The sequence below is a fragment of the Bufo gargarizans genome, chromosome 6 (assembly GCF_014858855.1).
Source record: "Bufo gargarizans isolate SCDJY-AF-19 chromosome 6, ASM1485885v1, whole genome shotgun sequence".
NCBI lineage: Eukaryota > Metazoa > Chordata > Amphibia > Anura > Bufonidae > Bufo > Bufo gargarizans.
The window spans coordinates 359,791,897-359,815,812 of record NC_058085.1 but is presented as its reverse complement, the minus strand read 5'-3'; the positions used below and the strand labels follow the sequence as shown (position 1 = coordinate 359,815,812).

The 23,916-nt window shown below is 45.1% G+C and overlaps 1 protein-coding gene across 1 annotated transcript in view; it reads left to right on the top strand.

Moving 5' to 3' along the window:
* Positions 1 to 21,757, top strand: part of LOC122941098 (protein FRA10AC1) — a 63,267-nt gene extending 41,510 nt beyond the window's left edge. The window contains exons 9-14 of the mRNA XM_044298099.1: positions 486 to 599; positions 2,643 to 2,685; positions 4,470 to 4,576; positions 18,973 to 19,011; positions 21,453 to 21,543; positions 21,676 to 21,757. Of these exons, the coding sequence (XP_044154034.1) occupies positions 486 to 599; positions 2,643 to 2,685; positions 4,470 to 4,576; positions 18,973 to 19,011; positions 21,453 to 21,543; positions 21,676 to 21,718 (437 nt within the window). The 3' untranslated portion in view covers positions 21,719 to 21,757. The remainder of the gene's footprint in view (positions 1 to 485; positions 600 to 2,642; positions 2,686 to 4,469; positions 4,577 to 18,972; positions 19,012 to 21,452; positions 21,544 to 21,675) is intronic.
* Positions 21,758 to 23,916: the final 2,159 nt, after the last annotated feature.

Below are 23,916 nucleotides of genomic sequence, written 5' to 3'. Positions count from 1 at the left end.
AAAGGGGGACATTTAGTAGCTATAATTTGGCGAATTTCTAAGCTTCTCTGCACTTTTCTGAAGGGTGCGGGGAAATGGGTGTGGCTTGGCCCGAGGGGCGGGGCTTACCACCACCAGCCAGATTTACAGTTACGTTGGCCAGAAAGTGGTGTAGATTACAGCTGAAGTCTATGTCAGCCTGTCGCTGGTGTACACTTCAGTTTCTGGCGCAGGGCAGAGATGCACCTAATTTAGTGCAGGGAGATGGAGACCGGCCTATGGGTACCCTAGTCTTGATAAATGTCCCTCATTCATCTGGAGATTTGGAAGCCTGATGGATCTCTAGATAAATAATTTTAGATGGGAGATACCAGTTTCCACACATTCTGACAGTTACGAGAATTATGACTGAAATGCAATAATTTAACTCAGCTGAACTTGGGCAGCAATGTTTTCTGTTCTTACCCGTCTTTGTAATTCTGTTTATTTCTGTATCTTCACGTTAGGTCAGTTCTTCTGCGGCAACAAGCGCTGTGATGAAAAAGAAGGCCTGAAGAGTTGGGAAGTAAACTTCGGTTACGAGGAACATGGAGAGAAGAGGAACGCCCTTGTAAAACTGAGTACGGATTCTATTTGGATATGCTCTGATAAGTATCTATCCCGTTACTGTCTATCCAATAATTAACACCAGTTCCCATACCATAATTACTAGTAGACGGTGGACATTTCTATGATTAAAGGGAACCTGTCACCAGTGTTATATGAAGACAGTATGTTATAGAGCAGGAGGAGCAGAGCAGAGGATACAGAAGGCAGTCAGGTTCTAGCTCTCATTTATTTAAAGGGACCCTATCACATTTAACATGGTGTCTGAGCTGCAGGCCGCATGTGAAAAAGCAGAAGCCGAGCAGACTTGATATATAGTTTGTGGGGGGAAAAAATCTGTACAACCTGTATTTTATTCATTTAAATCCCAGCCTTTTTATGCCTTATTCACACCTCAGCATTCGGTCAGTGATTTCCATCAGCGGATTGTGAGCCAAAACCAGGTGCAGCTCTAAATACAGAAGAGGTGCAGATCTTTCCCTCTGTGGAGGCTCCTATCCTGGTTTTGACCAAAATCGCTGATGGAAATCGCTGAGCAGAACACGGATGTGTGAATGAGGCTTTACACAGGAGTCCGGCGGGCGGTGCTATTAAGTGGTTGACAGCTATCGCTATGCATTATTATACAGGGAAGCCTATCAGTCACTGGGAAGGACTGCCCACTGGACTCCTCCGCAAACAAAGAGCAGATTTCTGTGAATATATTACAGATTATGCAGATTATTTTTTTTCCACAAAACAACTTTTTTATTTTCTTAATCATAGACTAAAATATGATACACCTGATGTATGATAAAGTGCAAACTCCAGCAGTCCATCTGCCATAGATTTCAACTTTCTTTTAAACCCCAAAACTGGTGCAAAAGAATATAAATTCACCTTAAGGAAAGTGGCAGGGCGGTGTAGAAAAACGGCATTTGCGTCTAGATTTAGGTGCAATTGGGTTTTAAAAGTCACAAACACAAAGTTTGCAACTTTTTTTGCACCAGAAAACTGGCGTAGGGGGAATGATAAATGATACAATTCCACATTTTTCCTTTTTGTCTATATCCTTTAAGGGTATGTGCACCATTTCAACAATATTTCTATCTTTCCTAATGTATCTCAAATTTGTAAACTTTGCAAATAGTCTTGGTTAAGGCTGCACTTCACACGACCGCGCCGTGTTTTGCGCTCCTGCAAATTGCAGATCCGTAGTGAATTCCACTAGAATAGGATCCTGCTCTATATTTTTTGCAGGGCAAAATTACCCATAACGTCTCCTATGCGTCTACAGCTCAGTGTGTATATGTGTGTGTCTCCATGGTTACAGACTACAAACACTCTGTAGTCTGATCCTGTGCTCCTTGTTTCTTATGTTTCCCAACTTCTTGTTAACTTACACTTGTTAAATAAGCAAGAAGTAGGGGACAGATGTACGGGAGTGGGATTGTTTAGACTACTGATACAGTACATAGATCAGCATAGAAGCTGTAGACACAAAACGATCAGAATCTGGTCGGTATTAGATCCCATCCCAATTCTGACCGGGGTTTGCCTACCCTAAAGCCTTGTTTGGAGCATCTGACTGCTTATGTAAAGCAGATACCCGGTTACATATGCACCGTGCTGTATAAACTAGTGATGTCGGCTTCCTGCCCATATTACACTGTGCTGTCCTTCAGCTGTGACAACAAGCGGGACCACAGGGTGCCTGCCGTCCATCTCCCTTGCTGTCATCTGTGCTGTGTTTTCTGGTTCACATTTCATGTAAGACGTTCTTTTTCACCATATTTATGCTTTGAATTTTTAAATTTAATTAATTAATTTCCAGCTCCCAGAAGTGGCAGTTTCATGTCATAGAACGGTTGTGTCCATTAGATCGATTGTCACAGTGCTGTGGGCCGTTATACCTCTATGGCTAAAACGCCTTTGTTTCTTAGCGATTACCATTGGCTTTAGGGAAACTGACGGGGGCAAGAATTTGATCAATAAGTACTTTAGGAAGAGTTTTTTATGTTTTCATCCTGATTTGAAGTATTTTATACTTTTGGGCTGATCTTGTCACCTTCTTACAGGGCTGTGTCCAGAATGTTCGTATAAATTGAATTTCCATCACAGGTAGGTGAAACTAAAAAGCAGGTCAGAATTACGCCTAAAGGGGGCTTCTCACTTCAGCAAATTGCATTTCTCATGTAGACAAAGTTAATACAAGGCACTTACTAATGTATTGTGATTGTCCCTATTGCTTCCTTTTCTGGCTGGATTCACATTATACACAGCTCATTTCTATTGTTACGACCACCCTGTAATCTAGCTACAGTGGACGTGCTTGCACACTATAGGAAAAAAGGGGCAGCCTTTCTGGTGGCCGGGACCGTGAGAGTGCACGCATGCACAGCAGTTCCCACCTCAACTGCCTCGTATCTGCACTGCAGCGGTGGCCTTAATCCCTGGAGACGATCAGCAGAGGAAGCAATATGGACAATCACAATACATTAGTAAGTGCCTTGTGTTGTCTACATCAGGGATGCTCAACCTGCGGGCCTTCCAGCTGTTGTAAAACTACAACTCCCACCATGCCCTGCTGCAGGCTGATAGTAGTAGGTCTGTCCAGGAATGCTGGGAGTTGTAGCTTTGTAACAGCTGGAGGGCCGCAGGTTGGGCATGACTGGTCTACATGATAAATGCCACTTGCTGAAGTGAGGAGAACCCCTTTAAATGTGGTATCTTATGTATTCAGTTTTAGTACTATTAATTAGATGGAAGTTTGTAGAAGAGAAATAATGTGGCTGTTGAGCTTTCCTGGAAGTGGCCATATTAGAGACACCCACTGCTTCCTGCATTCTCTGTACCGTACAGCAGTGGGTGTCAGCTGCATTGAATGTGAGTTCATTGAAAATTTCATAAAAAGGGACCACAGTTTGCACAGAAAAAGCATTGTACACGGTACATTCCTTTAAATATCTTTTTGAGAATTTACAAGGAGAATTATCAGCCCACCTAGTGTTAACCAGGCAGAACCAGGAAAAGAAATGATATACGCATAGCAACAGGTCAGATTCCAACTCGTATTAGAATATATAGGTGGGAAAAGATTCAGTGTAAGGCCAGATTCACACAACTGTGTCCGTTTTGCGGACAGCAAACCGTGGATCCTCAAAACACAGACACAGGCCATGTGCATACTAGTGCGGACCCACTGACTTTAATGGGTCAGTGGTCCCCAAGATCCGGACAAAAAAGGACACGTCCTATCTTTGGCCGCATCTTGCGGATCGCAGACCTATTTAAGTCAATGGGTCCTGCACCACTATGCAGGGTGCACATGGCCTGTGTCTGTGTTTTGAGGATCCGCAGTTTGCAATCTGCAAAACAGGCACAGGTGTATGAATGTGGTCCTAGCTTGTAATTTATTCATTTAATTATCCTATGGTTTAGGAGTCCAGTTGGCGGACCTATTAGGTGATTGAGAGCCTGGACCACATATAACCATGCATGGTTTTTCTGGAGTGCTGGAGATAGCTTTTTATGCTCTCGACAGTTATATCTACTAAATGTATAGATGGCATGATTACTTGATAAATGGAGTCATTGACTGCTGCGGAAGAGGAGAGATAATGAACTGCAAAGCAGAGGATGTTAGCGAGGTTGGTCCATACATAGAGTGCAATAGATCGAAGATTGGCAGTGGTTCATACAGGAGTTGAAGGGGACACAGAGGTCAGAAGAGTTCCATAGCTCCTTAGGCCTATCAACCAGCGAGCTTCCAGTGGTCAGAACCTAACTGATCATACACTTATAGCGTATCCTGTTAATATGCCATCAAAGTATTTGGCGAAAAAACCTATTCAAGAAAGACAAAACTCACTACTAACTCTTTTCTCCTTTTGTCTCATTCCTAGGAGGAAAGAGGCCCATCCAAAGACTCGGAAAAGAAAATTATCTGCAGAGGCGGGGGAACCTTCCCGTAAGAAGTCCAAAGATTCCCGAAAGAAAAGAAAGCCCAAAGGTAATCTGATTCCCTATAAGATTGTTATTTCATATTAATGTGTGCCCATCATCTGAGACGTAACATGGTTCTGCAGGAACAGGTCTACCAGCCAGGTCAGGCTAGGGAGCGCAGGTCTGAAGGGGAATTGTCCGGCTCGGACGAGGTCACGGAGCGGGACCCTCCGCCTAAGCTCTCCACCATGGTGGCTGACTTGGTAGCGGCTGTCCGGGACACCTTTAATCTCCAGGGGGATTCTCCTCCTTCCACTAGGGGGGAGTTCGCCCTTTTTCCTCCCAAAAAACCGGAGGCTCCTTTCCGGTCCATGAGGAATTTTCCGCAGTCATATCCAGGGCCTGGGACCGTCCTAATCAAAAGTTTTCTGCCACCAAACGCATGGATACTCTTTATCCTTTTCCGGCGGACAGTGTGGAGAAGTGGTGGGCACATCCCTGCGACCTGCCTTTGCCTTGGCATGGGTGGCCAGAGCTCTCTCGGTGTGGTTGCAGCGCCATCACCAAGACCTGGCGGAACAAGATGCGTCTGCTGACACACTGGATTTGGTTCTCCAGATCAGTGTTTCCCAACCAGTGTGCCTCCAGCCGTTGCAAAACTACAACTCCCAGCATGCCCGCACAGTCAAAGGCTGTCCAGGCATGCTGGGAGTTGTAGTTTTGCAACAGCTGGAGGCACACTGTTTGGGAAACACTGCTCCAGATGTCTCAGGCTTCCAAATTCCTCTGTGAGGCTTCCATGGACATTGGTTCCCTCTTTGCCTGCATTTCAGCCCTCTGTCATTCAGCGCAGGGAGGTCTGGTTGAAGGTATGGGACGCCGACACTTCCTCCAAGTGTTCCCTTGCTAACCTCCCCTTTGAGGGTTCCAGACTTTTTGGGGCTCAACTGGATGTGTTCATCTCCGCCGCTACAGGGGGCAAAAGCACTCCTCTTCCCCAGCCTAGGTCTAAGCGCCCCTTTCGAGCGAGGACTTCCGGTTCTCGGTACCAGTCCTTTCGCCGCTTCTCTTCTAACAGGACTTCGCCTGCTTCCTCTGCAGGGGGGTCACAGGACTCCCGCAAGAAGCCCTCCTTCAAGCCCCAGCCTTCCTGGCGCCCGAGGGCACAGTCGGCCCACCCTGCTGCTCCCAAGCAGTCTCCGCATGGTGGGGGGCCGCCTGCTCTCTTATCAGCGGGTTTGGAGGGCTCATGTTCAGGACGCATGGGCTCTAGAGATTGTAACGTCTGGTTACAAGATAGAATTTGCGTCCAGACCGCCGAAACGTTTTTTCCCTTCTCGCGTTCCGGAGGATTGGGCCCGAGCCTCGGACCTCTTGATGGCTGTTTCCTCCCTTCTGGACCGGGGGGTTATTACCCCAGTTCCCCCAGGGGAACAGGGCACAGGTTTCTATTCAAACCTGTTCATGGTCCCAAAGAAGGAGGGGTCGGTGCGTCTGATCCTGGATCTAAAACTGCTCAACAAGTTTCTGCGAGTGCAGAGGTTTCGAATGGAATCCCTCCGCTCTGTTATTGTTTCTCTTCTTCCAGGGGAGTTCCTCGCATCCGTGGACATCCAGGACGCCTATCTGCATGTCCCGATCGCAGAATCTCACCAACGATTCCTGCGCTTCGCCATTGGTGGTCGACACCATCAGTTTGTCGCCCTTCCTTTCGGGTTAGCGACCGCCCCTCGGGTCTTTACCAAGATCCTGGCACCGATCATGGCGCTTCTTCGTACACATTGCACCCTAGAGGCCTCAATAGGGAATATAAGGTCATGCATTTAGAGGAACAATTTTGTTACGTGTTTACAATTCATTTATTATTTATCTTTCAGACGTTGAATATCTGAACAGTGCACAAGAAAATTGTCTACAAATGTAAGATAGAATATCTATCTAGATGCTTTTTGCTTTTCTGGTTTGTTCACTATTATATTGATTACACCTGTCTTTTTGTGGCCATTCCCCTTATGGGATGGACCTCCTGCCCCTGTGGGTGGTGACTATAGAGTATATATAGTTTGTTAAAAAATTTATTTGGATATACCTGTTGATGAAAGCACATCACCGAAACGCGTCCTGGTTATAGGACTATTTTCGTTTACGGAATAAAAGATATCTGATTTGCATCAAGACACGACTGCTGGGATTCCTTTCTGATATCCTGATAAAGGCCCCCTCGCTTCCGCAGGCCAAGGACAGCGTCCGGATAACTGTTCAGACGCTGGAACAGTTCGGCTGGCTGATCAATTTCCCAAAGTCCTCTCTCCTCCCGTCCCAGAAGCTCTCCTTCCTGGGGATGATTTTGGACACCTCGACCGCCAGAGTATTCCTGCCTGTCTCCAAGTCCTCCCAGATCCAGGGGGCAGTGACGCATCTGCTGCACACCCCGTGCCTCTCCATACGGGAATGCATGCGGGTTCTGGGTCTTATGGTGGCCTCTTTCGAGGCCGTTCCATATTCCCAGTTTCACACTCACTTGTTGCAACGGGAGATTCTTTTCCCTCTGGGACAAGACCTCTTGGGGTCTGGACGATCGCTTCCGCTTGTCTCAGCGGGTTCAGGCAGCTCTCCCTTGGTGGCTGTCCCCGATGAACCTGAGGTCGGGCAGATCCTTCCTTCCGTTCTCCTGGACGAGGATGCCAGCCTCCTGGGTTGGGGCGGTGTTCTCCAGTCTCGCACGGTTCAAAGGGGTTTGGTCGGCGGCGGAATCTTGCCTTCCGATTAATATTCTGGAGCTGAGGGCGATTTTTCACTCCCTCTCCTATTGGATTCCTCTCCTTGTGGGCCTCCTGGTGAGGATTCAATCAGACAATGCCACGGCTGTGGCCTACATCAATGTAGAATAAGCCACGGCACTCCAGAGGGATTCCAATCGAATTCTTTTTATTACACCTTGTGCAGCAACGTTTCAACCTTACGGTCTTTATCAAGCTCCCAATACACAGGTAACACAGTGAACATTAAATACAGTCCCATTGCCCCGCATTGGTTCCTGCTAGGCCCTACCCATTAACCCTCCCTTTACTTCCTAAAACAACATTCACATAATGCCCACTCCATAATCTATCCAAAACAACATATACTTTTGTCTGTCACATTACCATGCTGTAGGAGATTCTGCCTTCTTTATTCGGATGCATATTCATGCTTTCGTTTTCCCATAAGGTCTCGGCGTCCCTGCATGCCTACTACGCCTGCGCGACATCGTCACTTCCGCCCTTCCATGCGTACTTCCGCCAGGCTATGCCCAGCTTTCAAATCATGTGATTCTGTCGCTCTGATGACGTTTTGTCATGTGATCGTACATCGATCATTTATCTAGGTATCCTTAGATGTTCACACTCAGTTACCCTAGATGTTTAAACATTATAAGCAGGACGAGACCTGTGGTTTCATGGTGCGGGCCGTCTGGTGCATATCAAATACAAGCCGATGTTCTATCAAACTATCAGCTATACCATTTCACTACTATTCAGTTACTATTAAGAGGCTGCAGCTATCGGGTCCATTACTACATCCCTAATGTGTCAGCAATTTCTTGTTACATCTCCAACGCTTCAGAATGAATCGCATGGCGTTCTATTCACAGGTTATTCTTGCAGGTTTGCCATCATTCATCCAGTGGCTGGTGTATAGAGCTAGCGTTCTAGGGGTAGTTAGCCCCCAGTCCACTAGCTCATCCAGTCCCATACTGTCATTCATTCTATAGGAAAATTCCAATGGGAGCACGTAGGGTAGCCCTTCCTTACGGGGAGTCACCCTCATCCTCTCATGACTTCCTAATATTTTATGGCTAATCCTGCTACATCTTTAATAGCCTCCAGCGCCATTTCACTCAGTTATTTTTACAGAGTAATTCTCTAATTATAGAATATCAAGGACTGGATCCTTCTAGCTGCAGTCTCAAAAAAAGCATCACAAAAGACGTTTTATATATGGTGCAAACCTTAACAGACCCACATCACCACCAGAGGACCCGTTCAGCTATTTCCCATGTATCCTTCTCAACTATAGGCCTTTCATTTAGAGGCATCATGAACATCAAGAGGCGGTTCTCCCACAGCATGTATGTTGACACCATCTATAGACAAAAGAAGAGGTTTTATTAAATGAACTGTTACCATAAAAATGGAGATATAGGCAAATAAAAAGAAAAAAGGAGTTAGATATTGTACATATATATGCATACATAAAAACGGCTATTCAGCCTAATATCCTATACGCACAACCCAGTAGAGAGTCAGAAAAGGGAACCAACCTTGAATTCCCTATTCAGGCCCTTCGGCTCCATTGTTTCCAACTCATAAATCCATCTTAGCTCTTTTTGTTTTAGCAGCTTCTCCCTATCTCCACCCCTCCTTAAAGTTGGAACATTGTCAATGATCCTGTATCTCAATTGAGAGACATTATGTCTATATTTCCAAAAATGCTCAGGCACTGGTAACATCGTTTCATCATCACAATCTAGACTTGGCTGATTTTTTTCTTTTTCTTTTTTCGCTAGTAGCTTGCGTATAGTGTACCGATGTTGATTTATCCTGTTCTTACAGGGCTGCGTCGTCTCGCCTATATAAAGAAGGCCACACGGACACTGCAAGCTATAAATAGCAAAATCTGTGTTACATGTGTAGTGTCCTCTAATGTCGTATTTCTTCCCCGTTCTAGGGTGGCAGAAGGAGTCACCCCTGATTAGGTTGCCGCAATTACAGCAACCCAAGCAGGGGTAACACCCCCTTCTGCCAACCTCTTTTTTCTTAGCTTTAACATCAGCTGATGTCAAGCTATCCTTGAGGTTTCTAGGCCTCTTGTATGACATCAGTGGGGGGGATTGGAATTCAATTACATTAGGAAAAGAATGTGTCAATATATGCCAGTTATGTCTTAATATGCCTGAGATGCGATTACTTATTTTACTGTAAGTTGATACAAATGGAATCCTGCCTATTTTTCCTTCTCTCTTTGTTGTATTGACTAGTAATTGCTGTCGATTGGTGTTTCTGGCCTTTTCCAAATGTCTATCTATCAATTTTTTGGGATATTTCCTTTCCCTAAATCTTTGTCCCATTTTTTTCAATCTATCATCTACCAGGCTTTCTTCAGACACTATTCTTCTCGCTCGCAGAAACTGGCTAAACGGTAAAGATTCCACCGACCTCCTAGGATGTGCACTATCAAAGCGTAACATGCTGTTCCTGTCCGTTGGCTTAATAAAGAGATCGGTTTCTAATTTACCTTCCCTTACATAAACCAACGTGTCTAAAAATTGTAATGATTCCACTGAATACACCTTTGTAAATTTCAATTGATCATGCAACTGGTTAATGTAGCCATGAAATTCCTGTAGTTTTTCTTCTGTACCATTCCATATAAGGAAAATGTCGTCTATATACCGCATCCACCCTCTCACATTACTGTAGAAGGTGGATGGGTATATAGACGTCTCCTCCATTTTCGACATGTATATATTCGCATATGTCGGGGCCACGTTGGACCCCATCGCGGTGCCCCGACATTGCTCATAAAACACGTCCTCAAACAAAAAATAATTATGATACAGTAGAATTTCAAGTATGCGAATGACCTGATCGATGCAAATTTACATACTTACCTTGTGCCTCAGAACCCGGTGACTCCTCTCTTATATATCCTCCCTAAGATACATAAAGGGTTGATAGACCCGCCAGGTCGCCCCATTGTGTCGGGCATGGGGTCAGTCTTTTCCAATGCAGCAACTTTTTTGGATAAAGTTTTAAGATCCTATGCAATGGAGGCTAAATCTTATGTGAAAGATACCACAGATTTCCTGTTAAAAATTGATGCACTAGAATTTCAAGAGGGAGATTTTTTGGTTTCATTTGATGTAACCAGCCTCTACACCAGTATCGATCATGAACTGGGATTGGAGGCAGTCAAGTGGGCCCTGGAAAGGTCGGATTTTGGGTCTGACACCATATCATTTTTAATCTCCCTACTTGAAATTCTACTGTATCATAATTATTTTTTGTTTGAGGACGTGTTTTATGAGCAATGTCGGGGCACCGCGATGGGGTCCAACGTGGCCCCGACATATGCGAATATATACATGTCGAAAATGGAGGAGACGTCTATATACCCATCCACCTTCTACAGTAATGTGAGAGGGTGGATGCGGTATATAGACGACATTTTCCTTATATGGAATGGTACAGAAGAAAAACTACAGGAATTTCATGGCTACATTAACCAGTTGCATGATCAATTGAAATTTACAAAGGTGTATTCAGTGGAATCATTACAATTTTTAGACACGTTGGTTTATGTAAGGGAAGGTAAATTAGAAACCGATCTCTTTATTAAGCCAACGGACAGGAACAGCATGTTACGCTTTGATAGTGCACATCCTAGGAGGTCGGTGGAATCTTTACCGTTTAGCCAGTTTCTGCGAGCGAGAAGAATAGTGTCTGAAGAAAGCCTGGTAGATGATAGATTGAAAAAAATGGGACAAAGATTTAGGGAAAGGAAATATCCCAAAAAATTGATAGATAGACATTTGGAAAAGGCCAGAAACACCAATCGACAGCAATTACTAGTCAATACAACAAAGAGAGAAGGAAAAATAGGCAGGATTCCATTTGTATCAACTTACAGTAAAATAAGTAATCGCATCTCAGGCATATTAAGACATAACTGGCATATATTGACACATTCTTTTCCTAATGTAATTGAATTCCAATCCCCCCCACTGATGTCATACAAGAGGCCTAGAAACCTCAAGGATAGCTTGACATCAGCTGATGTTAAAGCTAAGAAAAAAGAGGTTGGCAGAAGGGGGTGTTACCCCTGCTTGGGTTGCTGTAATTGCGGCAACCTAATCAGGGGTGACTCCTTCTGCCACCCTAGAACGGGGAAGAAATACGACATTAGAGGACACTACACATGTAACACAGATTTTGCTATTTATAGCTTGCAGTGTCCGTGTGGCCTTCTTTATATAGGCGAGACGACGCAGCCCTGTAAGAACAGGATAAATCAACATCGGTACACTATACGCAAGCTACTAGCGAAAAAAGAAAAAGAAAAAAATCAGCCAAGTCTAGATTGTGATGATGAAACGATGTTACCAGTGCCTGAGCATTTTTGGAAATATAGACATAATGTCTCTCAATTGAGATACAGGATCATTGACAATGTTCCAACTTTAAGGAGGGGTGGAGATAGGGAGAAGCTGCTAAAACAAAAAGAGCTAAGATGGATTTATGAGTTGGAAACAATGGAGCCGAAGGGCCTGAATAGGGAATTCAAGGTTGGTTCCCTTTTCTGACTCTCTACTGGGTTGTGCGTATAGGATATTAGGCTGAATAGCCGTTTTTATGTATGCATATATATGTACAATATCTAACTCCTTTTTTCTTTTTATTTGCCTATATCTCCATTTTTATGGTAACAGTTCATTTAATAAAACCTCTTCTTTTGTCTATAGATGGTGTCAACATACATGCTGTGGGAGAACCGCCTCTTGATGTTCATGATGCCTCTAAATGAAAGGCCTATAGTTGAGAAGGATACATGGGAAATAGCTGAACGGGTCCTCTGGTGGTGATGTGGGTCTGTTAAGGTTTGCACCATATATAAAACGTCTTTTGTGATGCTTTTTTTGAGACTGCAGCTAGAAGGATCCAGTCCTTGATATTCTATAATTAGAGAATTACTCTGTAAAAATAACTGAGTGAAATGGCGCTGGAGGCTATTAAAGATGTAGCAGGATTAGCCATAAAATATTAGGAAGTCATGAGAGGATGAGGGTGACTCCCCGTAAGGAAGGGCTACCCTACGTGCTCCCATTGGAATTTTCCTATAGAATGAATGACAGTATGGGACTGGATGAGCTAGTGGACTGGGGGCTAACTACCCCTAGAACGCTAGCTCTATACACCAGCCACTGGATGAATGATGGCAAACCTGCAAGAATAACCTGTGAATAGAACGCCATGCGATTCATTCTGAAGCGTTGGAGATGTAACAAGAAATTGCTGACACATTAGGGATGTAGTAATGGACCCGATAGCTGCAGCCTCTTAATAGTAACTGAATAGTAGTGAAATACGGCTTGTATTTGATATGCACCAGACGGCCCGCACCATGAAACCACAGGTCTCGTCCTGCTTATAATGTTTAAACATCTAGGGTAACTGAGTGTGAACATCTAAGGATACCTAGATAAATGATCGATGTACGATCACATGACAAAACGTCATCAGAGCGACAGAATCACATGATTTGAAAGCTGGGCATAGCCTGGCGGAAGTACGCATGGAAGGGCGGAAGTGACGATGTCGCGCAGGCGTAGTAGGCATGCAGGGACGCCGAGACCTTATGGGAAAACGAAAGCATGAATATGCATCCGAATAAAGAAGGCAGAATCTCCTACAGCATGGTAATGTGACAGACAAAAGTATATGTTGTTTTGGATAGATTATGGAGTGGGCATTATGTGAATGTTGTTTTAGGAAGTAAAGGGAGGGTTAATGGGTAGGGCCTAGCAGGAACCAATGCGGGGCAATGGGACTGTATTTAATGTTCACTGTGTTACCTGTGTATTGGGAGCTTGATAAAGACCGTAAGGTTGAAACGTTGCTGCACAAGGTGTAATAAAAAGAATTCGATTGGAATCCCTCTGGAGTGCCGTGGCTTATTCTACATTGTTAATCATTGGAATCCTAGGACCAGGATTTAATGCTGCAGGCACCACCACGTACCGGAGTAGCTATAACAATAGTGAGTAGTGCTGTCTTATTGCTTATTTTTTTGTCTGTGGCCTACATCAACCATCAGGGCGGGACCCGCAGCCGGATGGTGATGCAGGAGGTGACGAGAATTCTGACGTGGGCAGAGTCGCACGTTCCAGTGTTGTCAGCAGTTTACATTCCAGGAGTGGACAACTGGACAGCGGACTTTCTAAGCCGCAACAAGGTGGATCCAGGCGAGTGGTCTCTGCATCCAGATGTATTCGAAGACATCTGCCACAGATGGGGCCGTCCGGATGTGGACTTGATGGCATCCAGGCTCAACAACAAGCTCCTGGTGTTTCTGGCTCGCGCCCGGGATCCGAAGGCGTATGGTGTGGACGCGCTGGTGTCTCCATGGCAGGGCTTCAACCTCCTCTATGTCTTCTCTCCGCTTCCTCTACTACCGAAGGTTCTACGCAAGATCGAGGCGGAAGGGATTCCGACCGTTCTCATCGCCCCCAGAGTGGCCTCGCCGCGCGTGGTTCCCAGAAGTGGCTCGGATGCTGGCGGACGCCCCATGGCCTCTTCCTGACAGAAAGGATCTACTGTCTCAGGGCCCGCTCTTCCACCGGAATTTACGGTCTGTTCGTTTAACGGCGTGGCTGTTGAAACCGCCATCCTGAAGAAAAGGGGGTTCTCGGATTCAGTGATTAGAACCATGATCAGTGCGAGGAAGCCGGCTTCCTCCCGGATTTACTATCGTACCTGGAAGGCCCTCCTGACTTTTTGTGAGAACTCTGGGTTCCCTCCCCTTCGTTTTGCCATCCTGATGGTGCTGTCGTTTCTTCAGTCCGGGCTTGAGATGGGACTGTCGCTGAGTTCCCTGAAAGGTCAGGTTTCGGCGCTGGCCGTCTTTTTTCAGAAGTCCCTTGCTCTTATGGGTCCTGTGAAGACTTTTCTTCAGGGGGTGGCACATTCGGTTCCCCCGTATGTTCCCCCTTTGCCTCCTTGGGATCTCAATTTGGTCCTGCGCGCTCTGCCCCATTCGAGCCTCTGAGAGAGGTCTCCCTGACTTTTCTCACCTGGAAAGTGGTCTTCCTTCTGGCCAAAACTTCCATCAGACGGGTGTCGGAGCTGGCAGCTTTTTCCTGCCAGGAGCCTTTTCTGTTTTTTCACCAGGATAAGGTTGTGCTCCGTCCGGTTTCCTCCTTTTTGCCCAAGGTGGTCTCTCCCTTCCACCTTAATGAGGATCTTGTCCTGCCCTCCTTTTGCCCTTCTCCAGCAAACCCCAAGGAACGCGCTCTACATTCCCTGGATGTCGTACGGGCCCTGAAGGTGTATCTCAAGGCTACCGCTTTCGTCCGCCGTTCAGATTCCCTCTTTGTGATTCCTGAGGACCTCGTAAGGGTCTGGCGGCCTCCAAGGTCACTGGCGCGATGGATCTGCTCGGCTATTTCCGCGGCTTATCGCGCTCGTGGTAGGGTTCCCCCGGCTCGGATTACCGCTCATTCCCCTAGGGCGGTGGGGGCTTCCTGGGCAAGGCACAACCGTGCCTCTGCGTCTCAGTTGTGTAAGGCAGCCACCTGGTTGTCCTTACATACCTTTACGAAGTTTTATCAGTTGCATTCACTGGCTTCTGCTGATGCTGTCTTTGGCCGCAGGGTTTTGCAGGCTGTGGTTCCTGTTTGACCGTTGGACGTTCCTCCTGGCGGTGCTAATATTTTTTCCCACCCCATGGACTGCTTTTGGACGTCCCATGGTCTGTGTCCCCCAATGGGAAAAAGTACGAGAAAAGGAGATTTTTTTTGTGAAACTCACCTGTAAAATCTTTTTCTCGTCTTTTCCATTGAGGGACACAGCTCCCACCCATTCTGCCTGTTGCAGGAGGGGTTTTCAGTTCAGTTTCTGTTTGTGGTTGGACCTCATGGGCTTTGGTCCGATGGCTTTCATTATTTTTTCTTGTCTCCCTCTCCTACTGCTTTTGCAACGCCTGAGTTTCTCCTGGTGGAGTCAGGGGGTATAGCCCGAGGAGGAGGAGCTCTTTTGTATTTGCATAGTGTCCCTCCTACTAATACCTCTAAGCTATACCCATGGTCTGTGTCCCCCAATGGAAAAGACGAGAAAAAGATTTTACAGGTGAGTTTCACAAAAAAATCTCCTTTTTGTACCTTAATTCAGAGAAACTTCTTACTTTTTGGTTTACTAGTGCTTTCATTTAAATTCCGGAGACCTCGGGTAGGCCACTTGTTTGCGACTTCTTGTTTTTTTTCCTTTTGATAGATCTAATTTGGTCAACAGAGCTTAAACATTCATGGTTGTTGTGTTCTACTTTTGTAATCGAATGTGCTGTCTTTATTCTAGGTCAGGGTTATGAACCCTGTGGCCCTGGGCACAGTTTGTGTCCTCAGACTGAACTTTGCCCCGTCAATAATAACTGTGGAATATCTTGATCTGTGATCCTGAGTTATTCCTGTTATTCATGAATACAACTGGCCATTACCATTGCTCTTGTCATAAATATTCAGTACAAAATGTGTACAATTATGTACTGAAACTACCATATTTTTGCCCTATAAGACACAAAAAAGTGTCGGGGGGGGGGAGAATGTTAGTGTGTCTTATAGGGCGATGCCTATTACTTATAAGTGCTGGAAGCCCTCATTAGTAAAATAGGTCCGGGAAACGGTTAATTTATAGTGCTCCTTGTGCTAGCTGTACTCCCCGCTCCCTCGTCTTCTGCCGATGCCACGCTGTGCTGTGACGTGCACACAGCTTGAGGTTATAGACGCGCTGTGCAATGTTCACGGCTGGAACACCAGGAAGAGCGCTGGGTGTCCGGAACAGGAGAGGCTTTTTTTTGTTTGTTTTTTTTGTCTGATTAAAATTAGGGGTCTGAACTGGAGTCTAATTTAACATTGGGGTCTAATCTGAGGTCTGTTTAGTAGTCTGATTAACATTGGTGTCTGAGCAGAGGTCTAATTAACATTGGGGGTCTGATCTGAGGTCTGTTTGGTGGTCCAATTAACATTCAGGTTCTCATCTGAGGTCTGAATAACACTAAGGCCCCTTTCACACGAGCGTGACTGATTAGGTCCGGATGCGTTCAGGGTGCGTTCAGTGAAACTCGCACCATTTTGCAAGCAAGTTCAGTCAGTTTTGTCTGAGATTGCGTTCAGTTCAGTTTTTTTTCCGCGCCGGTGCAATGCGTTTTGATGCGTTTTTCAGGCACGTGCTAAAAAATGTAAGGTTTACAAACAACATCTCTTAGCAACCATCAGTGAAAACGCATCGCACCTGCACTTGCTTGCGGATGCAATGCATTTTTCACGCAGCCCCATTCACTTCTATGGGGCCAGGGCTGCGTGAAAAACGCTGAATATAGAACATGCTGCAATTTTCACGCAACACAGAACTGATGCGTAAAAAACAACGCTCATGTACACAGACACATTGAAATTAATGGGTCAGGATTCAGTGTGGGTGCTATGCGTTCACGTCACGCATTCCATCCGCGCGGAAAACTCACTCGTGTGAAAGGGGCCTAAGGGTCTGAGCTAAGGGCTTATTAACATTGAGGGGTCTGATTTAAAAAATATATATATGTATTTTTCTCCTCTAAAACCTAGGTGAGTCTTATAGGGTGAAAAGTACGGTACATATCTGAAGTAATGTTTGTTTGCATTTAAAGCTTACGACCATTTGACATGACTATTAGTTTACTCTGGATCTATGGTGAGCTGTGTGTTTACGTCTGCGTATGTAATGCAGGACTTATACTTGGGGTCCATTCACACGTCCGCATCCGTTCCGCAATTTTGTGGAACAGGTGCGGACTCATTCATTTTTAATGGGGCCGCAAAAGATGCGGACAGCCCTTCCGTTCCGCGGCCAGGAAAAAAAATAGAACATGTCCTATTCTTGTCCGCAGCAACGTACAAAAAAAGGCATTTCTATCATAGTGCCGGCCATGGGCGGTGTCTGTGCGGACCCCAAAACAGTTGCGAACCTGTGAATGTGACAGAAGATGATCTCAATGTTTATAGCCTGAAGGGAATGGTTTTTCATCTCCTGGCTGCATGGCAGTTGGGGACGGCAGCCATGGAGTGTCACCCATAGCCTCCACTTGTATGAATTACTGAGGAAAGCTCCATAAATCAGTGCCTGTGACACAGCAGGATATTCTCAGTAAGCTGTGTTGTTCTTGGCAGTGTTGTTAATATTGTTTCTATTACATGAATAGTGCAGGAGAAGCATAAAACAACCCAAGTGCTCACTAGTTGCACAGCAGCAGGACCCATTATAACAAGGCAAGTGTGTTGCATTGTGATTGTGTACTTGCTGTGGAGTCACGGATTACAAATTCCTGTGAATATCTTCAGCTGATACTTAGACAGAAGTGTCTGAAAAGCTTCGACGGGGGTTGTTTTGAATTTTTAAAATTTGGTATGAATCAATTTTACAAGTGACTATAATAAAGTTTGCAATATATCTTATTAGAGAAAAGCGCCTCTTTCTTCACTTATGAGTTACTTTTTCTTCTCCCCTGCCTCCTACACTGATCATTCAGTACCAATTTAATGCTTAAAGTTGGCTGGGCTGACGGAAACGGCCTAGCCCATTGTAGTGAAGAGAGAGCTGTGCTGACAGCATAGCCGAACAAGCTCCGCCTCTTCTGTAAGTCTGGGAAGTATGGAAGCAGCGTAGCTTGGTTTTCTTCACTGTATGCTGCTCCTGTGAGTATGCTTCAGTTTGATTGAGGAGCAGGATCTCGTCTTCTCTTTGTGGAGTCCCGGTAGCTCGGGGAGAACGGACAATTAAAGGGATTATCCGAGTATAATTTTTCCCTTTCCCTGTGTTTCCCCTGCCAGACACTGCAACTTACTAATGCACTTGTGCTACTTTTTATGTCTCACTCTGGAGATCGGGAGAGTGCTCCCGTGACTGCGCCCTTTGTGGAGACTGGATTTACTCTGACATCACGACCAGGCCTCCCATGATCCCCCCCCCACCCAACTGGTAGTGATGTATAACCCTTGTGATCTTTGGGCTGGTCAATGGTCTCGATTCACAAGCAGGGTAGGCGGAGTTCACTGCTTGTCATCTCGAAGGTGTGTGGGAGGAAATATTAGAAGGAGATAGCAAGAGGATGATGGGGGGTGTAGAGGGCGGAGTTTTCAGTCCAGGTAGGGGGGTAGTAGGCGTTTACATTTCTGGCTGATCTTGTAGTGCACAGCACTATGGGGAGTGTTGCGGCTGTACACCCACAACCTGAAAGTTCTGGTTTTAAACACTGGAGTGCAGCGGAACATGGAGATTGAAGTAAAGACTCAGGAAAAGTTGACACAAGATTTTCACAATTAGATGACATTTTTTAGGATCCCACATAGCCCCTTTAAAGATGGAGCTCGCACAGGGGAAAATCAGAAAAAGTCATAGAATAGCCAGACAAGAGCTTATTCTGAAAAGTCACCTGCAATGATGGGTATGCTGTAAATAAAGGATCGCCAGTGTACTGACTATAATAGATGAATGTATGATGCCTTCATAAATGAAACCAAGATTCCAGCTAGAGAGCTTGGTTATTGGAAGCCAGTGCTGATTTGTAATACAGCGTGGAGTCCTGAAACGTACATGAATGCTCATCAGAGGTAATCAGCTTTGTTCTGCCGATTTTTCTCATAATCCTGCATTTTTGTGTTTTTTTTTTTTTTAGCCACGTCTTCAGAGAGACACGAAGACTCCAGTGAATCAGGTAAAAACATTAACACATTTCACATGAATATTTATGCCACCAGGTTAAACCGATCAGGATTTCTTTTTGTCATAAACTTTCAGCTGGTTCTTCATCTTCCAATTACTTTTGCCTGCACACAAATTAGATTGTCCCTATGAGCTTCTTGAGCCAATGCACATAGAAGAAGTGTGACATTGGCATAAAATGGCTGTTTGCAAGGAGGACAGGCCAAGATGCTGCTCAGTCATTTCATGAATGTTTAGAATATCCCTCATATTCAATCTCATGGACTTAAGACTTTGTCAACCATTGTTTAAAGGGCATCTGTCACCACATTTATCAGCTGAATGTAATGCTGTTGGTTCCATCTCCAATCTGTTGAAAATTGCTGTTTTGTAATATTTAAATGAGCCCCTTAGAGAAACGAGGGAGGTGCCGTTGCACCCAGAGGATCTTGAAGAAACGAGGATGGTGCCATTACACCCAGAAAATCTGCTCCCTGTCTCCTATGCCGCACTCCCACTGCTAAGACTGACAGGCTAGGCAGTGAAAACCTATTCACGCCTGTCCTGAAGTCTCGCAGCACATTTCATCCCTGTATAATGAGTGCGCTGAACGAGCTCCCACAAAATTTCAGGGCCATACAGTCCTATTGTGTAGTAGTCCACTTGAGAAAACTGAGACCTGCACTCCATGTATGCAGGTTCTAAACTGTTTTCATTGAGCCGATCTTCTGCAGATTGAACTGTAAAGGGTTGTACTAAACATTAAAAGTTAGTTTAAAGTTTTTTTTTTTCTTTGCTTATATAGTGGAGGATAGGTCATTATTAAAGCATAATATAGAGCCCTCTTAATTCCTTCTACCCTCAGATATGGTTTTCCTAATATATCCTAACATTTCCCATCATGCCTGGCTTTGCAGATAGAGGAGAGATGGAGTCTCGCCATAATGCACTGCTCTGAGGGCAGCCATGACAGATTAGTGACACAGAGCTGCTGTCCCCTCACACTTCAGGGTCTCCTGTGTGATGGAGCTTGAGCCCGTCTGCCCTCTTTCCCCTGTCAGCTCTCACATGCAGGAGACCAGTGTGAAGTTACTTCTCATAGAACTACACTGGAGTGTCAGCACACACAGATAGTACAGGCAGTGGGAGTTTGAAGCTTTATAGGACTGCAGCTAATCACTGTATACACTCACCTACTATGTATCTGCACTTCTAGTGGATAGGAGAGACATTATATATTCAACAGAATACAAGGATATGCATAAGAACATGGAAGGGGGAGAGGAACTTGAGAGCTGCCTCATTCTGTAGTTCAGGAAGTCAGCCACGGGGAGAGACCGAGTTCCTGTTTACACATTAGAGCAAGGTTTTAGTGTATGGATGTAAGTGACTTAGGGTGGAACAAATTACATTTCTAGAATACAGGTGGTGAGTTAGTAATATCTGTATACATATCTATACATTAAAGGGAATGTGTTACCACCTGATAGTGGAACATATCCTTTTTTTTTTTATTCTGTTTTTATTTTCTGATTGTAGATTTTTTTATTTATTCTGAAGATGATTACGGGGGCGTCCATCTTGCCTGAGCTGTTGGTAACAGCATTTAGAGAGATGCTTTACAGCAGCCCCCATTGGCCGTTGACACAATAGGGGACTAATTGACTCTATGGGAGAGTTTTCTAGGCTTGCTTTGTGACCTATGCAGAGGTCAGGAGGGAGTAGATAAGCTGTGACATCACCTATTGTAAAATGGTGGATCTTGTGTTATCTATATATAGGTGTCATTGTAAGCTTACCTGTGATCATAATGAGATGACTGCTGTACAGACCAAGTGGCGCCTGTTATATTAGACTTAGAGGCTGGTGCAAAAACTGCAGGATTTTTTAAATCTGGATGGCGACATAGAAAATTGAAAATAACCACCGGTATAGGCTCCGGTGTCTGCGCTCCCTCTGACTGATTTCTTGCTATCAGGCTATGAGCTGTGCGCTGCGATTGGCCAGCAGTGCAGCAAGGGAGACTCCTCCTACAAGAAATCAGTCCAAGGGAGCGCAGACACCGGAGCCTATACCGGGCGAACGGAGCGGCGCCCAGACTTACTAGTAAGTGCAGGGGGACCCCTGGGCGCCGCTCTGCCCACAGGTATAGATAGTTTTTAGTTTGTAGAGTAGTGAAAGGTCCTCTTTAAACATGTCTTTTGCATAAAAACTTGATTCCGACAACAGGTCGTTTTCTGATGACACATTCCCTTTTAAGCTGTGTTAAACCCTTTCATTTTCATGGCTTTGGATTCTGCCATAGACCTAAATTCACAGTTGACTTGTAGGTCATGGGCAGAAAGATTAAAGGATTCACTTTAACGCCTGAAGGAGTGCTTAAAATGTAACCAAGGTTGCAGTGAATCCTCTTACTTTTCTGAGTATTTTTACACACCATGTTTTTTTTTTCAGGCACAGATGACAGTAAGGAAGACGAAGATGGTGGTGCTAACAACGAGATCTGGAAAGGTCCCCAGAAAGAGACGGATGATGAGAAATCAAGGTGACTTACCTAGATATTTCTTTGAATGTGAATTCTCATGAGTGTATACTGTATGTGCTAGTTGTAGTATGATGAAGTGTCTACAGCCATGTTGATTTGGCGTCTCCTAATCTGCTCTTATTCTTATTGCAGGGAAGAAGAGTTTGATGAGTATTTCCAAGATATGTTCCTGTAGATGACCACCATTGGTTTTAATAAATTCCTATTTTTTTAATTGCTGTGACTTCCTTCTTAATGTGAGAGTCATATTATGCATTCATGTATAATCTACACATCTAGATGAGGGACAACTTTTTTTGCATTAAGAGGAATCTGTCATCTCAAGGCGTATCTCTCCCCCCCCCCCCCCCCCCCAAAAAAAAGTGGGGGTCAAAGATTAGAAGTACATGGCTATTTTCTTCCAAAAATACCGCCACCCCTTTCCATGGGTTGTGTCTGATATTGTAGCTCTGCTCTTTTGGAGTCAATGGGGCAGAACTGCAGTACCACACACAACCTGTGGACACAGATGGTGCAGTTTTTGGAAGAAAGCAGCCATGTTTTTCTAATTCTGGACAAGTAAAGTATAGTTGATATGTTTAGAAAAAAGTCAAGGGTCTATTTAGTCCAACCTCCATACTGAAATTGAGCAAAACACACTGTACAAAGGACAATGATACCACTAAATTCCCTTGGTCTCTGCAGTAAACACTCCTGAGCAAAGACTTGTGAAGCGATTACTGCGGAGAGCTGAGGGCATTTCATAGTAGAAAACCAGTAAAGTAGTAAAGGTCCTTCAGGCATTTTCCTGCAGCAAAGAGGAACTGAGGTGTGTGTGGGGGCGTACAAAGGGAGCACATGGAGTTTTCAGGTGGAACTAGCAGCACATTTTGTACATTATTGTACATTATCTGCTAGCAGAAGGAACCTCTGCTAGAGCCAGTTAGATGCCACCCACTCTCATGGTGTAGACTGCTTCCGTTTCACCTTGACCTCCAGCTACTGAGTTCTGTAGTAGTGTTGCCTGCTTACATTGGAGGAAGACCAGGACCGATTCTAAGTTCTCTGCTGCCTGAGGGGAAAAAATGAAATGCACCCCCATGCCAAATTCTCAATCCATCCTGCTGCCCTACTGCTAAAGAAATACAACTTACATCAAGTGATGGCTCCTCTGATGTAGACATTCTCATTAATCATCTTCTCTATTCGTACCAGACCGCCATGACAACTTTTTTCAGCCACATCTTGTCTCTTCAGAGTTTGCCACACAGACATTTTAGCGTCCTCATTTTACCATCATTCTCCCCACCTTCTCAACACAAACTCCCCATCCTGGTGCCCCAACAATGTTATCCAGCTACTTCTCCCAGTACTGTGCCTGCTGTGCTCCTAATGCCTACAAACAATACACTGCAAAAATAATACAGATAGTCCCCCCATAGTGGTGCCCAAAATCCCACCAATAGTAATTCTCTCCAAGAGTACCCTCATTAGTATTAGTGCCTCTACAGTGCCCCCATAAGTAGCAATCCCCTCTATATTGTGCCCAATAATAATGTCCCCACAGTACACCCAGTAGAACCACCATAGTGCCCCCAGTATTTATAATGCTCCCTGCAGTTATAACCCCCCCTATAGTGCCAGTTTATATAATGCTACCCCATCCATACTCCTGTTGTGCATATATATATATATATATATATATATATATATATATATATATATGCAAATGCGACTTAGAATTGCTAAATGGCGACAAGACTTTGTAGACCCTCTGCTGCTCTGCCGCTTTCACATTAAACTGACATGGTACGCGCTGCTGTCAGCGCGTGCCATGTTCTTCTTAACAGCACAGGGGATAAGGAGGCAATCCCTCCCCCTGTGCTGCCGCCAATGGGCTGATAGAAGCGAGAAGGAGGGGAGGTGATCTGACCACTGCGCCACCAATGAATATAGTTTATGCTTAATACAAACGCAGGCTGCGACGCGGGTGCCAGCCATATCCCATACCCGGCACCCAGCCTCTATGACTGCGCACTGCGATCCGCCGCTATTAACCCCTCAGGTGCGGCACAACTATTATAATCATTGGTGGCAGTTCTGATCGGAGCCTCAGCAGTGTAATCCTGGGGTTCCGATCAGTTACCATGGCAGCCAGGACGCTACTGAAGCCCTGGCTGCCATAGTCGACTCCCTGCTGCTGTGTGCACAAAGCAGCAGGGAGAGTGTGAAGTCCTATTACGGTGAATAGGACAAGGGATGAAAGATCCCAGGTTCTAGCCCCTAAGGGGGGAAATAGTTATTAAATAAAGCATTAGGTTCCCACCACCATGTTTGACAGTGGGGATGGTGTTCTTTGGGTTAAAGACTTCTCCTTTTTTACGCCAACTTGAC